Below are 13,580 nucleotides of genomic sequence, written 5' to 3'. Positions count from 1 at the left end.
TTGGGTTATGAAGAGCCTTTACCTAATCCCTGATAGGGATTAACTGGGTGGTGAATGTAGGCAGACAGGGTATGGGTGGTCACAAGAGATGTGTCTTCAAGGTTATATTTTGAGAGTTTAGTTTAGTCTCTCTCTGATTTCCTGTACTGCTTTCCTCTACCATGCCCTTTCGCCCTGATATTCTGCCTCATCTGGGGCCCAGAGCAATGGAGTCAGCCATCTATGGACTGAGATCTCTTAAACCATGAGCCCCCAAACAAACTTTTCTTCCTCTAAAATTGTTCCCCAAACAAACTTTTCTTCCTCTAAAATTGTTCTTGTCAGGTCTTTTGGTCACAGCAGTGAAAAAGTTTAATAAAACATACACTGAACATTTTCTATCTACCAGGCAGTATGCTGGGTGATAAGAAAACAAAGATGACTAAGACATAATTCTCGTCCTCCAAGAATTATGGGCTGGTGATAATTCATGAAATGAGGTCATAAAAGTATACTAGAAATGTAAGCTGTCCATTTTCCCATTAGTTTTTTTTCTGAAAGATCTTCATATTTTCTTGATACTACCCTGTTATTTCTTACATTGAAGACAGAGGCACTTAACCACTGAGCCACATCCCCAGCCCTTTTTTAGTTTTTATTTTGAGACAGGGTTTCACTAAGTTGCTTAGGGCCTTGTTAATTGTTTCCTGTTCTTTAAGTGAAAAAGTCTTATTAAAGTCATTGAACACATCAGTGTAGTCTTTCATGGTTAAGATTTTTTGTATCATATTTAAGAAACCCTTCTTTACTCTGAGGTCAGAAGGGGTATTCATGGATATTTTATTCTCACTATTCTAAGATTTTGTTTCTCAAATTCAAGGTCTTAAATCATCTGAAGAGTTTTTTTTTTTTTTTTTTTTTTTTTTTTTGGTATGGTGTGAAATAGCCATATGCTTTCCTTTTTACTTATAGATGAATAGTCATTCTTTTCAGCTTGTTATGTAGACATCTGTGCCTTTCCTCAGTGACCTGGCTCATTATCTCCATAATTTTTATATAAATCCCTACATGTGTAAGTTTGTTTGGGGGGCTATTTTTTTCTAGTTCTTTGGTCAAGATATTATTATAGCCTTATAATAAACCTTTATATCTTAAAAGAAAGTCACTCCTTTTCCTTCTCCTTCAGAAATAGCTTGGCTATTTGCTCTTCCATATAAGTTTTAGAATAAACTTAAGTTCTATAATGTGTGACTGGGATCTTTGTTAATGTGTCTGTTTAGTAAACATGAAGAATAGCTTTACCCTTTAATTGAAGGGATGCAAAGGAAGACCACAGGAGGTACCATTTGCAGCTATTGTCAGAATTTACAAGTCTAATGATGCCAAATATGGACGTGGATGTGGATCAGTCTAATCTCTTGTACACTGCTGGTGGAAGGATAAATTGGTACAAACACTTTGGAAAACAAAATGGAATTGTATAATATATAAATTTTGCACATACCCATTTACCTCTCTGGATCTAGTCTGAAACTTCTTCATCCCGTTTTATGTTCTTGGAAGCTGAGCTTTATAGCCTCCAAAAGTGGGTAATCTTGAGTCCTGGCTTCCAGCTTGGTTCAGCCAATGAGAGACCCTGGAAAGACGTGAGAGAGAAAGGTAGAAAGTCAGGTCAGGGTTCTTAGTGAGATCATCTCCTTTTTTTCAACCAGCTGTTACCTCTGTTCTACTGATAGCGAGAGCTCTGTTCAGTAATCCTCTCCTATAGCTACAGCTACTCACTTGAGATTCCTTGTATAAACTCCTTCCCTTTGCTTCCTCGAGCTAGGAATAGTTTTGTTTCCTTGCTCTTGCTATTCCTTGCATGCTTAATTGTCTCATAATAGTTCTTTCATTAAACTTTTACCCATTCCACAACTTGATCTTGCTCCTACCAGGACCATTGTTGGTACAAATTAAAACTGAACAGTTTCACACAATGCCTATATTCAAGAGAAACCACAGCAAGTGTGTTCTCCAGGAGACATGTTCATGAAGGTTTGCAGTAGACATCAGACACTTTGGTAATAGCAAAATAATAATAGTAATAATACAGGAGAAATAAAAAAAATCAAGTATCAATTGTCAAGTAAATGGATATTTGGATATTGTGGTATATTTGCTAAACGTGACACTATATGAAAACTAATCATCTATATCCACATGCAAAAACAGATGAGTTTTAGTGATCAAATGTCCAGGAAAACATTTTAAAGCAAGCCACAAAGGGCAAAGTGTAGTACAATAAACTTTTGTGAAGTTAAATGGCCTATTTACATGTACATAAACATGCTAAATATTTTTTTTAAAGTGATGCATGGTAAAAACCCATTTCAAGGAGAGTGGTTACCACTGAGAGAGAAGAAGGGGAATTGATTTAGGATACACAAGAACATAGGTAAGTTATTGGTGATGTGTTATTATTCTGTTACATGAATTTGTAGATTCAGGGATATTCATTATGATATAAATTAAATAAAAACAAATGCATAATTAACTACTACAGTTAAAAATGAAACAGATTGAGAAAGTCTAGAATTCCAGGCTAAGAATTTAAAATTCACCCACTAGTCCTCTGAAGTTTGTGAGCAAAAAGGTAACAATGATGTATTGAAGTTATTCACTAGAATTGGATAAAAGCAGATATTCAGAAGCAGCCTTTGCCAGACTCCAAGTGTGAATAGATGAGGTTCTGGCCCTAAGGTTATGACAGTGGTATTTTAAGAGAAAGACAAGGAAAGAGTAGCAGAGTTAAGAATTCATAGTATTCTTGGTATGAAAACAGAAGGTAAAATCAAAGAGATGACCAAAATACAAGGCCAGAGTTAACAAAGAACAGATTTCCATCTCAGAATTTCTTAAACCAGCATTGTAAATATAGTATATTAAGAAGATATGAAGGATTTTGAATATTCAATACCACCTCTATAGTGGCTAAATTTATGTTAAACAATATGGAATGCTTCCATTTCTTGGCCTCTCGCTAGAGCTAACAACATGTTCTTAAATACAAGACCAAAGCTGTGACAACCAAATAATGGATTTTAGCTACATCTAAAAAATAAACTTTATGCATTATAGCTAATAAACATTATTATTTAAGTTGTTTTTTTTTTATGTGTGCGTGTGTGTGTGTGTGTGTGTGTGTGTGTGTAAGGAGTACCATTAATCAATATAAAGGGATGTAGCTCATAGCTCATGGTAGAGCCCTGGCTTAGTGTGCATGAGGCCATGGGTTTGATCCCCAGCACTACAAAAAACAAAATAAAAATAAAGGGTCATCCCAGCTGAAAATATTGCAGAAACTCTATTCTAAATTAAATTATAGTATAAACCATCACTGCTTGAATATAAACATTTTTCATTTCAGAATATACTTCTATCACCAACATTTCTCTCTTAAATATTTAAATGGTATCCTATTTCCTATATTCAATAAAAATAACCAATCTTATTAGTGAATCCAATCCTGTGGGTTGAGTTGTTAATCCCAGCACTCTATTTATACAATTATTTTTCAAGTTTATTTCCTATTTTTATCTTGTCCTTCAACTGCATATAGTTCAGGGTTGCCTATTTTTAGTGCACTCAAGTACCAAATGGTGGAAATGCTTTAATACTTGACTATAGAACCACAAGAGTGCTGGATTGCACCTTGCCTGGCTGCAGGCAGTGTCCTCCAACTCCAGGAGGGACTCCCAAGTTTCCTATTCATCTATCCTAAAGGACATACATTAAGCAAGAAGTAAAAAAAAGCAACACAATATTTTTATTATTCTGTATTTAAAGAGACCTCCAAAACCTTATCCAAAAATAAGAAGACATTTAATACAAGTACCAAAGGCAAAGTACATCATTTTTAGTAACCCTGGAACTTTTGGTTCCCTCTTTGTCCAGTCTTGATTTGAGGAATCTTAAAATCATTTTGTTTTATTTTCTTTTTTAAAAAAGATAAATGACTTCTTGAAGATTCTTTGACAGCTTTCTTTTATATCCTTGTCTAGATGAGCTGTCTGCAGAACAAGCCTACATTCATTTAAATATGAATTAAAAATCTGTGCTTCCAACATCTTTGATATCTGAGTTGGGGCCAAAATACCAAGTGTATTTAGGAGTACAGGCAAACCACAGAGATATAGCAGGTTCAGTCCACTGCAATAAAGCGAATGTTGTAATAAAGCAAGTCACGAAATGTTTGGTTTCCCAGTGCATATAAAAGTTATGTTTATATTGGGTCTGTTAAGTATGCAATAACATTATGTCTTTAAAACATAATGCATGTCTTAATTAAAAATGCTTTATTACAAAAAATACTATCATATAAACTGCTGGGAAAAAGGCACCAATAAACAGGTTTACATAAATTGGTCAATTTGTTTTTAAAAAAAACAGAGTATTATCTTCAGAGCACAATAAAGCAAAGTGCAATACAAGTTTTGCCTATGTCTGCTTAGTATTTTGCAGATAGTCCAAATTAGCTCAGTTCTAGAAGACTAAGAAGGTTTAGAAAAAGAATGAATGTGTGAGTTCTGATGTGCTGTTGTAGAGTGAGATAACAGTGGCTGAGTAGATGGTATGTAGGTTTCCTCCTTCCTACTCATCAGTCTGTCAATGCCATCTGTTGCATAATGTGAAGAACAACTGAACCCATCTTCAACAAACACTGGCAGTTGGTCTTTTCATTTCTTCCCAGAAGTACTCATTATCCAGACAAAGGTCCCTGGAGCATCCCAGAGATTTGTGCCTTAAGGAATGTAGCAAAATGAAATTAGGATTGTTTCTTGAAACTTTTAAGTGGTCACGGGAAAATGAGAAGAGAAACAGAAGAATAAATTGTTCCAAGAGAATGTCTGCCCAACATAATGTTCCTGATAGAAAATTTCACTTTTTATTCACTTGAAAGTGTGTGATTTGTTATAGAAACATGGAAGATTTCAAGACTCACCAGGATGTGGAGAAGTGAAGTGCAGTGCAGCTTCCCTTGGTTGCAAAAGCAGAAGAAAATTACATGTGAACATTGAGAGTGATGTTAGATCTGAGCTGTATTGTTTATACTGTGCTTAATTTAGCATTCAACATAGTTTTAGTTTAAAATTTGTTTATATAGGTATTTATTTAAAGACTACTTTCCCATTAACCTTCATTTTCCAGGGGGGTAGAAACCTGTCTTATTTATCCTCCAACTCTTATCCATAATATGTGATAATAACAATGAGTGGTTTTTTCCCCTTACCCTATGCTCTTCTAAAGGGTTTATTGAAGTTAATAATTTAATATATAATAAAAATAGGTTTCATTATTACTTCCATGTTACAAATGAGGAAACAGAAACACGTGACCCAAGACCACTTAATTAGGAAACAGAAAACCAGAACACACAATTGGGTACTTTGGCTCTGCCTGCCATTGGAGTCACACAATAAATGTTTGTTGAAAGATTGCATGAGTGAGACAGGAGGTTATAATTTTTGTAAGATTATAATTTTGCTAAATGAGAAATAGATTTTAATTTTCTCCTGCATTCTCATTAGAAATACTGACCCAACTTCCTACAAATATTGTAAGAAAATAGGGGTAGCCAATTAGTATTCATAGAATAATAGTATGACAATGGCCTAGCTTCAATCTTAACATAATTATTGTAGAACTCCCTTAAATTTTAAATAAACATTAGGGAATTTGGGTTACTTAGATTTAATTTGTTCACAGTTGTCAAGATTTCCTTTAAAATATAGTTAGTCTTCCATAAATACATACAAATAGATTAAAAAGCACAAACTCTTCTATAATACTTGTAAAAGTAGCTTACAAAATGAGAAATTCCTAACTATGAGTTTATTAATCAATTTTTAAAACATTCATTAGTTGCTCACTGTGTAAAGTAGTAGGCTTCCAACCAATCCTGACCTTTCTTTCAGGCCCTCATTGTTATTTCTATGAGGGCAAATAACTCTGCCAATAGTCTCTGAATTTGTATTCATTATGTATTTTTAGCTTGGCTTGATTATTACTTGTTTCCATTCTAATAGATTTCCACAAGGGAACAGGCCAATTTTGCTATTTCATTAATAATAAAACTCTTATATGGATCATAAGAAATAACAGATATTAGTTACCAGTACTTTATAAATATGTTTGCTTGTTTCAAAATTATATTTCATGATAAAAATTCAGTAGTATTTATTTAGGATATTTCATGGCTAGTATCTGATCCCTTCAGCAATGTGTACGATCTGGCCTAACACATGGTATAGGGGGGACGGGCTGCATTCTGGATTAGGACACCAGAGATCTGGGTGCTAATTGTGGTAATGCCATCAACTTGCCAGGAGACTATATCCAAATCATTAACTTTGCAGATCCTCAAGTCCGTCATTTGTAATACTAACATTCTTTTAAAAGACCCTTATCTTTTCCAGAAAACATATTTAAATGAATCATTACATGAGTACTGTAAATTTAATAGTGACTTTTTTTTTTTTAAGTAGCCATTTGGGAGGAGGGGTACCCTGCCCTTTCTCCAAATCCGGATTCCATTTAAGTGCTACTGTCTCTCTATGAAGAAGTGACTTGTGTAAATGATCTCATTCGGGAGGCACAGAGGGGACAGAAACTTGTCATTGCCAAGTAAGTCACATTTAAATTCCCTCAAGCCTTGAGAAATAATGTGAGGGAAAGTGCGAAAATAGCACAGTCATTCCTTTGGACGAAGTCAACTTCTAGTCCCCCTGAGAATACCGCAGCTGTGTGTTCATCTATATGCAAAGAGAAATAATAAGAATCCTCTGTATTTGGACACTTTTCAATATACCAGTGCATTCGTCTATGGATACATTTTATGCTGAGACTTCTGGTAAAGAAACCATGCACACTGCCCCATGCACCGCAATAAACACATATTGAAGATGTTTTTTCTCCTGCAACCCAGAAAATTGCAAGAGCACACAGCCACACTGAAACCAACCAGAATGAAACTAGAGGCAGCTGTATCTGATTGAAAGCGTGGTGAGAACTGAGATTGACAGAGTTGCAGGGCTAGGAGGTTAATGAGTCCATAGTCCTGCCTCCAGGCAGAACTGTCCTAAACCATTCCAGGCAAATGATGGCTCAGCCTCTTGGAAAATAAAAAAAATCTTTACAACACATTCCATTGTCTAAATGTCCTTATCCTCATAAAGTTCTGAAAGCAATATATGTCCACATTCTCCTACATTTAATCTCCATGTTGACAGACATATAAAATAATAAATTGACAGAAGCATCAAAAATGATGAGCTTTAGAGATGGGTCACAGAACTGGTTATCATTACTTTTCCTAAGACCTCCGAGGAGAGAATAATTAACAAGTAACCCATGGAATGTGATTCTAGTTATAGCTATATTTTGAGTTTAACAATTCGTTTGTAGATGAGATTTATTTTCTCTGAGTCACTAAATGAAATGTCAACTTTCACAGCACAGGGGGGACGGTAGGTTTAGCAAACACTATTTTTTTAAACTTTTAAAAAATACTTATTTTTTAGTTGTAGTTGGACACACTACATTTATTTTATTTATTTTTACGTGGTGCTGAGGATCAGACCCAGGGCCTTGCATGTGCTAGGCAAGCGCTCTACCGCTGAGCCACAACCCCAGCCCTCGCAAACACTATTTTAATCTGAAGCACATAATCAAAGAACGAGTTTTTACATAAAAACAGCAAAGAAAGTGTAGAACTGATGTACAAATAGACCTGTACTCCCTTATTTACTATTTTTTTTTGTTATATATATTCAATTTATGGATATTTCTTACACATAATTATTGTAGTAATAGATTACTAACTGACTTTTACTTCTGGGAACTGGGAGTGACAAACCTATTGGCAGCTTTTTTAAAGAAAAGAGCTCTGGGTTCCAGCGTTCCAGTCCCTGTTCTGCTACTTTCCCTCTGTGCAGTTTTCAGGACACTGTTTTATTCTGGGCTTCATTGTCCTCATCTATGAGGTGGGATGGATAGTACCTATTTTGCACTGGCCTTGGAGGATGAAAAGAATAATACTAGAATCATCTTTGACCTGGCAAGCCCTAGGGTAAATGTTAGTTGACCATAAATCTAATCTGTCACACATTGCCTTTCTTTCTTCTCTTTTCCTTGCAAATTCTGAGAAGTGATTGAGAGTGAGGGACAAACCTGCCTCCTCTGAGGCAGGAGGTTGGATTTCTGCTTCCACTTGGCCTCTGTTGCCTGTCACCATGCAAACACATTGGGTGGGGGCTGTCTCCTCAGCAACATGAAGGGCTAGTGCAAGGAGCCCTTCTGATGTCAACATAAAATTAATGTTGGATTACAGTTAATTTTTTTAAAAAATCTGTGCATATTACATTTTCACTAACAAAAAGTAGAATTCTGGTTCTAATATCATATTCCTTTTTAGGAGGCTATAGTAGAACTGCCTGTGAAATGGATTCAAAGACTGTTATTGACCGTGAATTATAAATGCTATAATCTTTATTTGAAATTGATTTAAATAATTTCTCATTATCAAAGAAATATGCTTTAAGCAGATAAATGTAGAGATATTTTAAAACATCACTCCTAATTTTGTGATCTAGAGACAATCATTAATAACACTGAGATACATTTTCTCTCTTTTTCTGCACATATTCTGACAATCAGGACTGCTTTTAAGTTCAAGTTCTGTCACTTAGTACTTGGTCTTATTTAATTTCTCTAACCATCTGTCACTGCACCTGAAGACTTATTCTAACTTCATAAAGTTATAATGAGGACTAGTGAGATAATGCATAAAAACAGTACCATGTGCCATACATACGTTGATAAAGAGCTGTTATTATTATTTTTATTTTCTGTATTATATTTTAAATGGAAAAACAGTAATTCAAGGAGGGGAAATGAAGGTCACCAGCAAGACAGTATGACTGGGTTTTTAGAACATGTGTAGTACAGAAAGTCAGATTTCTTATATAATAACAACAAAATGGACAATTTATTTAATGCTTTATTATGTGGCCCTACATACCTCAACTTAATCCTTACAATAGACCTATGAAACACATACTACTATTTGTATTATTATTCCCATTCTACAGATGAATAAACCAAGTCAAAGCCAGCTTAAGTAATAGGCAAAATATCACAATTTAGTGGCAAAACTGAGGTTTAAATACAATCTAACTCATCCCAAAATCCATTTGTAAATAGATTTAGAAGAGGGTAATATTTACCAGGAATATGTGTCAACATTACAGTCAAAATCAAGCATTCTAAAAAAGCACATGTTTTGCAATTAGTAAGAGAAGGACCAGATTAGAGAAATACCAGGAAAACAAATCAGTAGATAGCCTATCTTTTTAGATAGAATGAACTGGGAGGTCTCAAATTGGCCTTTTATGCCCACCCAGTAAAGTTATAGGTCTCTCATCTGGTCCATTTCCTCTGAAATTCTTAGGTAGCTAGAAATGGTTGGGCAGCAAACAGTGTTCTTGGAAAAATATATTTGTAGTACTCTTGGAAACAGACTGTGTTGTAAGAAAGTCTTTGGCATGAAACAAGGCTGAGTATACACACTTGTCTTTCAGATGGCATGGGGCTGAAAACACACATGGACAAGCCCAAACCTTGAAGTTTCCCTTTTCTTTTGAATTGAATTCCAGAAAGTTTTTCATGAGACTCTATGGTGTTCATGTTTTTCCTTACTTATTCCTGCATAATATTTCATTGAATGGATGTCATAATGTCTGTAGACAAAAATCTTGAAAACAAGATTCTTCAGTCACTCCAGATGAAGTTAAAAGTCCCATGTAACCTGAGTTCATCTACTTAGTGAGGAAACAGGATGGACAAACGATAGAGCAAAATTACTGTCAACTTTGGGGAAAAACTGCTATGTTCAGATACTGCTGAGGAAAGTGTAAATTGGTGCATTCCTTTTAGAAAACAATTTGGCAACATTTGCAAAGAACTATAAATGTTCATACTGTTTGGCACAGTTCTCCCATTCCTGGGAATTTATCCTAAGGCAATAATTAAAAAGAAAAAAAATATATAAATGCAGAGAGAATTCAAATGTAATGTTAAGTATAAATGAAACCTAAGGAGCAAAGTGATTGTTTAACAAGAGACAAAATAAATAAACATCCCTGCAATATTTTACTCTCTCAAATAATTATAAACACGAACTGCCTAAAAATAGAGAAAAATTAAAAAGCAGAGCACCAGATAATCTCTCTGTATACTTTGATTATCCCATCTAATGTGAGCAAACTGAAAGGGATTGAATCCATGGAAGTAACGGTGTTAAAATAGAAATACAAACTGTGCAATTTTTCTTCTTGAATTTCTTTGTTGCTTGAGGAATGCAAAAGAATTTATAAGCACAATAAATAAATGGATAGGTAAATGGACAAAGAGGTTTCTTTGTTATTGGAAAAGCAAGCAAATTTTTTCCCACTTCTAGTACCCCAAACCAACTAACCAAACACATCACAAACTAAAGGATTTTGCCGGTGAGCTGGCCTCCCTAGGGAGGAAAGAGATTGGAAATACTTCAGGAGCAGGATCTTCAATTTACAGTCAGATTTCACTTCAAACCTAGATTAAATCATGATTTTTTTTTTTTTTTTGAACTACAGCAATCAGGGATCTTGGTCCTTTTCTTTCTATACTACCAACAGCTCCCTCACCATCAGCATGGTCTTATAGCTGAGTTGTGTTTCTATTTATCAACCATGTTGGAGTACACTAGGTAGCTAGGACTTTGTCTGGTTTGATTTTTACTCTCACTTATTGTTTATCGTTCTAATTTATTTATTTAAAAAAGAAAGAAAAGGTAAAATGGTCAGTCAAGATAGCAGTTAAAGGAAGGCCCTTGAGCGCCATGCTGATGGTTGGGAAAGCTATTTCCCTACAATACTGGGATGAAAGGATGATTCTATAATATTATTTGGTGGCTCTTTAAAAAACACACTATTAAAAGTGTAAATATACTAAATGTAGAGAAAAGTTGTTTATTGGTTCCATGTTATAGGACTCCCCTATAAGTTTTCTTTAAAAGGAGCCATTTATGATTCCTCTATCAGTGCATTTATAACATGATTCCATATGCAAAATTTCTATGTCCACAGTTTCTCAGTAACAAACCTATTGCGTAAACGACAATCTACTTGTAATCTTCTTATACTTACTAAGCAAGGCTGAGTAGCCTCAAGGTCATTCAGACTAGTTTTTGGCTTCTATGTGAAGACAGCCCCAAGCTATTTAAGGAATATCTGGCTGCTGGAGAGCTTGGAGCCAAATTTGCAGCTCATCACCAGCAAGTGTGTGTTTTAAGATGCCTACTTCACTCCTGGCTCCTTCAAACTCTTCTATTCTTAATCTTTCCTTTATTTCTTTTAAATGTACTTATTAACATAAAAGTCTTCACCTTTATGTATTCAAAAAACTCTCAAAAATCTGTCATACGTTGCTTTTGGTACAATTGGGATATAAATAAATAGGGACTAAATAATTTGTGTGGGTATCAGGAAGCCCAAAAGAACAAGATTATGAAGTATCTGTTGTCTTTACTTATTTTTTATGTTAGAAAAAAAAACTGAAGAGCCATCTTAACAGTCAATAAATTCATGCATTGATAAATGTAAAGAGATAAAATGGGGAAATGATTTAGTCCAAACAGATGGTTTTATTTGAAGTAATCCTAAAGGTACTTATTTATAAATTAAATTCCAAACAGTGCATTAATTCACAATAAATAGATATGACATTTTGAAAACTCTATTTCGTTCTTTAAAGTGGTCCATTGAAGTTAATTTACAATTTGATTCAAATGAAAATACCTATAATAACATCTACATTAATACACAGTGAAAGGGCAGTAATCAGAGAAACTTCTGTGATTCCCACAGGAGCAGCAGTGGTGCACTGCTTAGTGTAATGTTCAATTACATCCTGTTCAATCTGTGCAGAAATGTTTGAATATGCTTAAAATGTCTGTGGTTAATCATTTTGGGGTCTTGATTGAACATTTTTCTGTAACAAATTATAAACACTGAAATAATATTTTTCCATAACTACCAATTTAGTTTGGAAGACTTCAACCTCAAATCATTTTATTATTTTCTTTGTGTGATCCAAATCTTGTCCAGAGTTTTTCTGTTCTATGGCAAATAATTCTAACATTTATAAAATGCTTATTTTCATCCTATAGCTATTGGTCATTTTTTGCAACTCAAAATATTTGTATGTTAATATAGTAACACCATAGTGAGTTATAGTCTCTTCAATAACGACATTTGCTTAAACTTTGACATGTTTCCCTAATGATAAGTTACTTAGTGCAATGTACTGAAGTAGTAATGTTCAGTGCCAGACTCAAAACTTTATTATGAAGAATATTTAAGAAAAGAACTCACTTTCATGGTAGAAACAAGTTGAAATGCTATTCTATGGTTGGCACAGAAAAGATTTTATGTAAAACTGAAAAACATTTTTAATTAAAAAAAAAAAAGGTCATCTTAAAAACCTATAATTTCGGAAATGAACAGACACTTCTCAGAGGAGGACATACAATCTATCAATAAGTACATGAAAAAATGCTCACCATCACTAGCAGTCAGAGAAATGCAAATGAAAACCACCCTAAGATACCATCTCACTCCAGTAAGATTGGCAGCCATTATGAAGTCAAGCAACAATAAGTGCTGGCGAGGATGTGGGGAAAAGGGTACACTTGTACATTGCTGGTGGAACTGCAAACTGGTGCGGCCAATATGGAAAGCAGTATGGAGATTCCTAGGAAAGCTGGGAATGGAACCACCATTTGACCCAGCTATCTCCCTTCTCGGTCTATTCCCTGAGGACCTTAAAAGAGCATACTATAGGGATACTGCCACATCAATGATCATGGCAGCACAATTCACAATAGCTAGACTTTGGAATCAACCCAGATGCCCTTCAATAGATGAATGGATTAAAAAACTGTGGCATTTATACACAATGGAGTATTATGCAGCACTAAAAAATGACAAAATCATGGATTTTGCAGGGAAATGGATGGCATTAGAGCAGATTATGCTAAGTGAAGCTAGCCAATCCTTAAAAAACAAATGCCAAATGTCTTCTTTGATATAAAGAGAGCAACTAAGATCAGAACAGGGAAGAAGAGCATGAGGAAAAGATTAACATTAAACAGAGACGAGTGGGGGGAGAGAAAGGGAGAGAGAAGGGAAACTATGGAAATGGAAGGAGACCCTCATTGTTATACAAAAGTACATACAAGAGGAAGTGAGGGGAAAGGGGAAAAAAAAACAAGGGAGAGAATTAAACAACAGCAGATGGGGTAGAGAGGGAAGATGAGAGGGAAGGGGAGGGGGGATAGTAGGGGATAGGAAAGGTAGCAGAATACAACAGTCACTAATATGGTATTATGTAAAAATGTGGATGTGTAACCGATGTGATTCTGCAACTTGTATTTGGGGTAAAAAATGGGAGTTCATAACCCACTTGAATCAAATGTATGGAAGATGATATGTCATGAGCTTTGTAATGTTTTGAACAACCAA

At 34.8% G+C, this 13,580-nt stretch overlaps 1 protein-coding gene across 1 annotated transcript in view; it reads right to left on the bottom strand.

The window, feature by feature from the left end:
- LOC124094625 (uncharacterized) overlaps positions 1-13,580 on the bottom strand; it is a 69,656-nt gene that overhangs the window by 12,723 nt on the left and 43,353 nt on the right. Inside the window, exon 5 of the mRNA XM_058580359.1 lies at positions 1,484-1,615. Within this exon, the coding sequence (XP_058436342.1) occupies positions 1,528-1,615 (88 nt within the window). The 3' untranslated portion in view covers positions 1,484-1,527. The remainder of the gene's footprint in view (positions 1-1,483; positions 1,616-13,580) is intronic.

This window comes from Marmota monax, unplaced genomic scaffold, assembly GCF_021218885.2.
Source record: "Marmota monax isolate L192 unplaced genomic scaffold, Marmota_monax_Labrador192_F-V1.1 WCK01_AAM20220418_F8-fsc00007, whole genome shotgun sequence".
In the NCBI taxonomy this organism is placed as follows: domain Eukaryota; kingdom Metazoa; phylum Chordata; class Mammalia; order Rodentia; family Sciuridae; genus Marmota; species Marmota monax.
The sequence above is the reverse complement of the archived record's forward strand: the minus strand, read 5'-3'. Positions and strand labels throughout refer to the sequence as shown.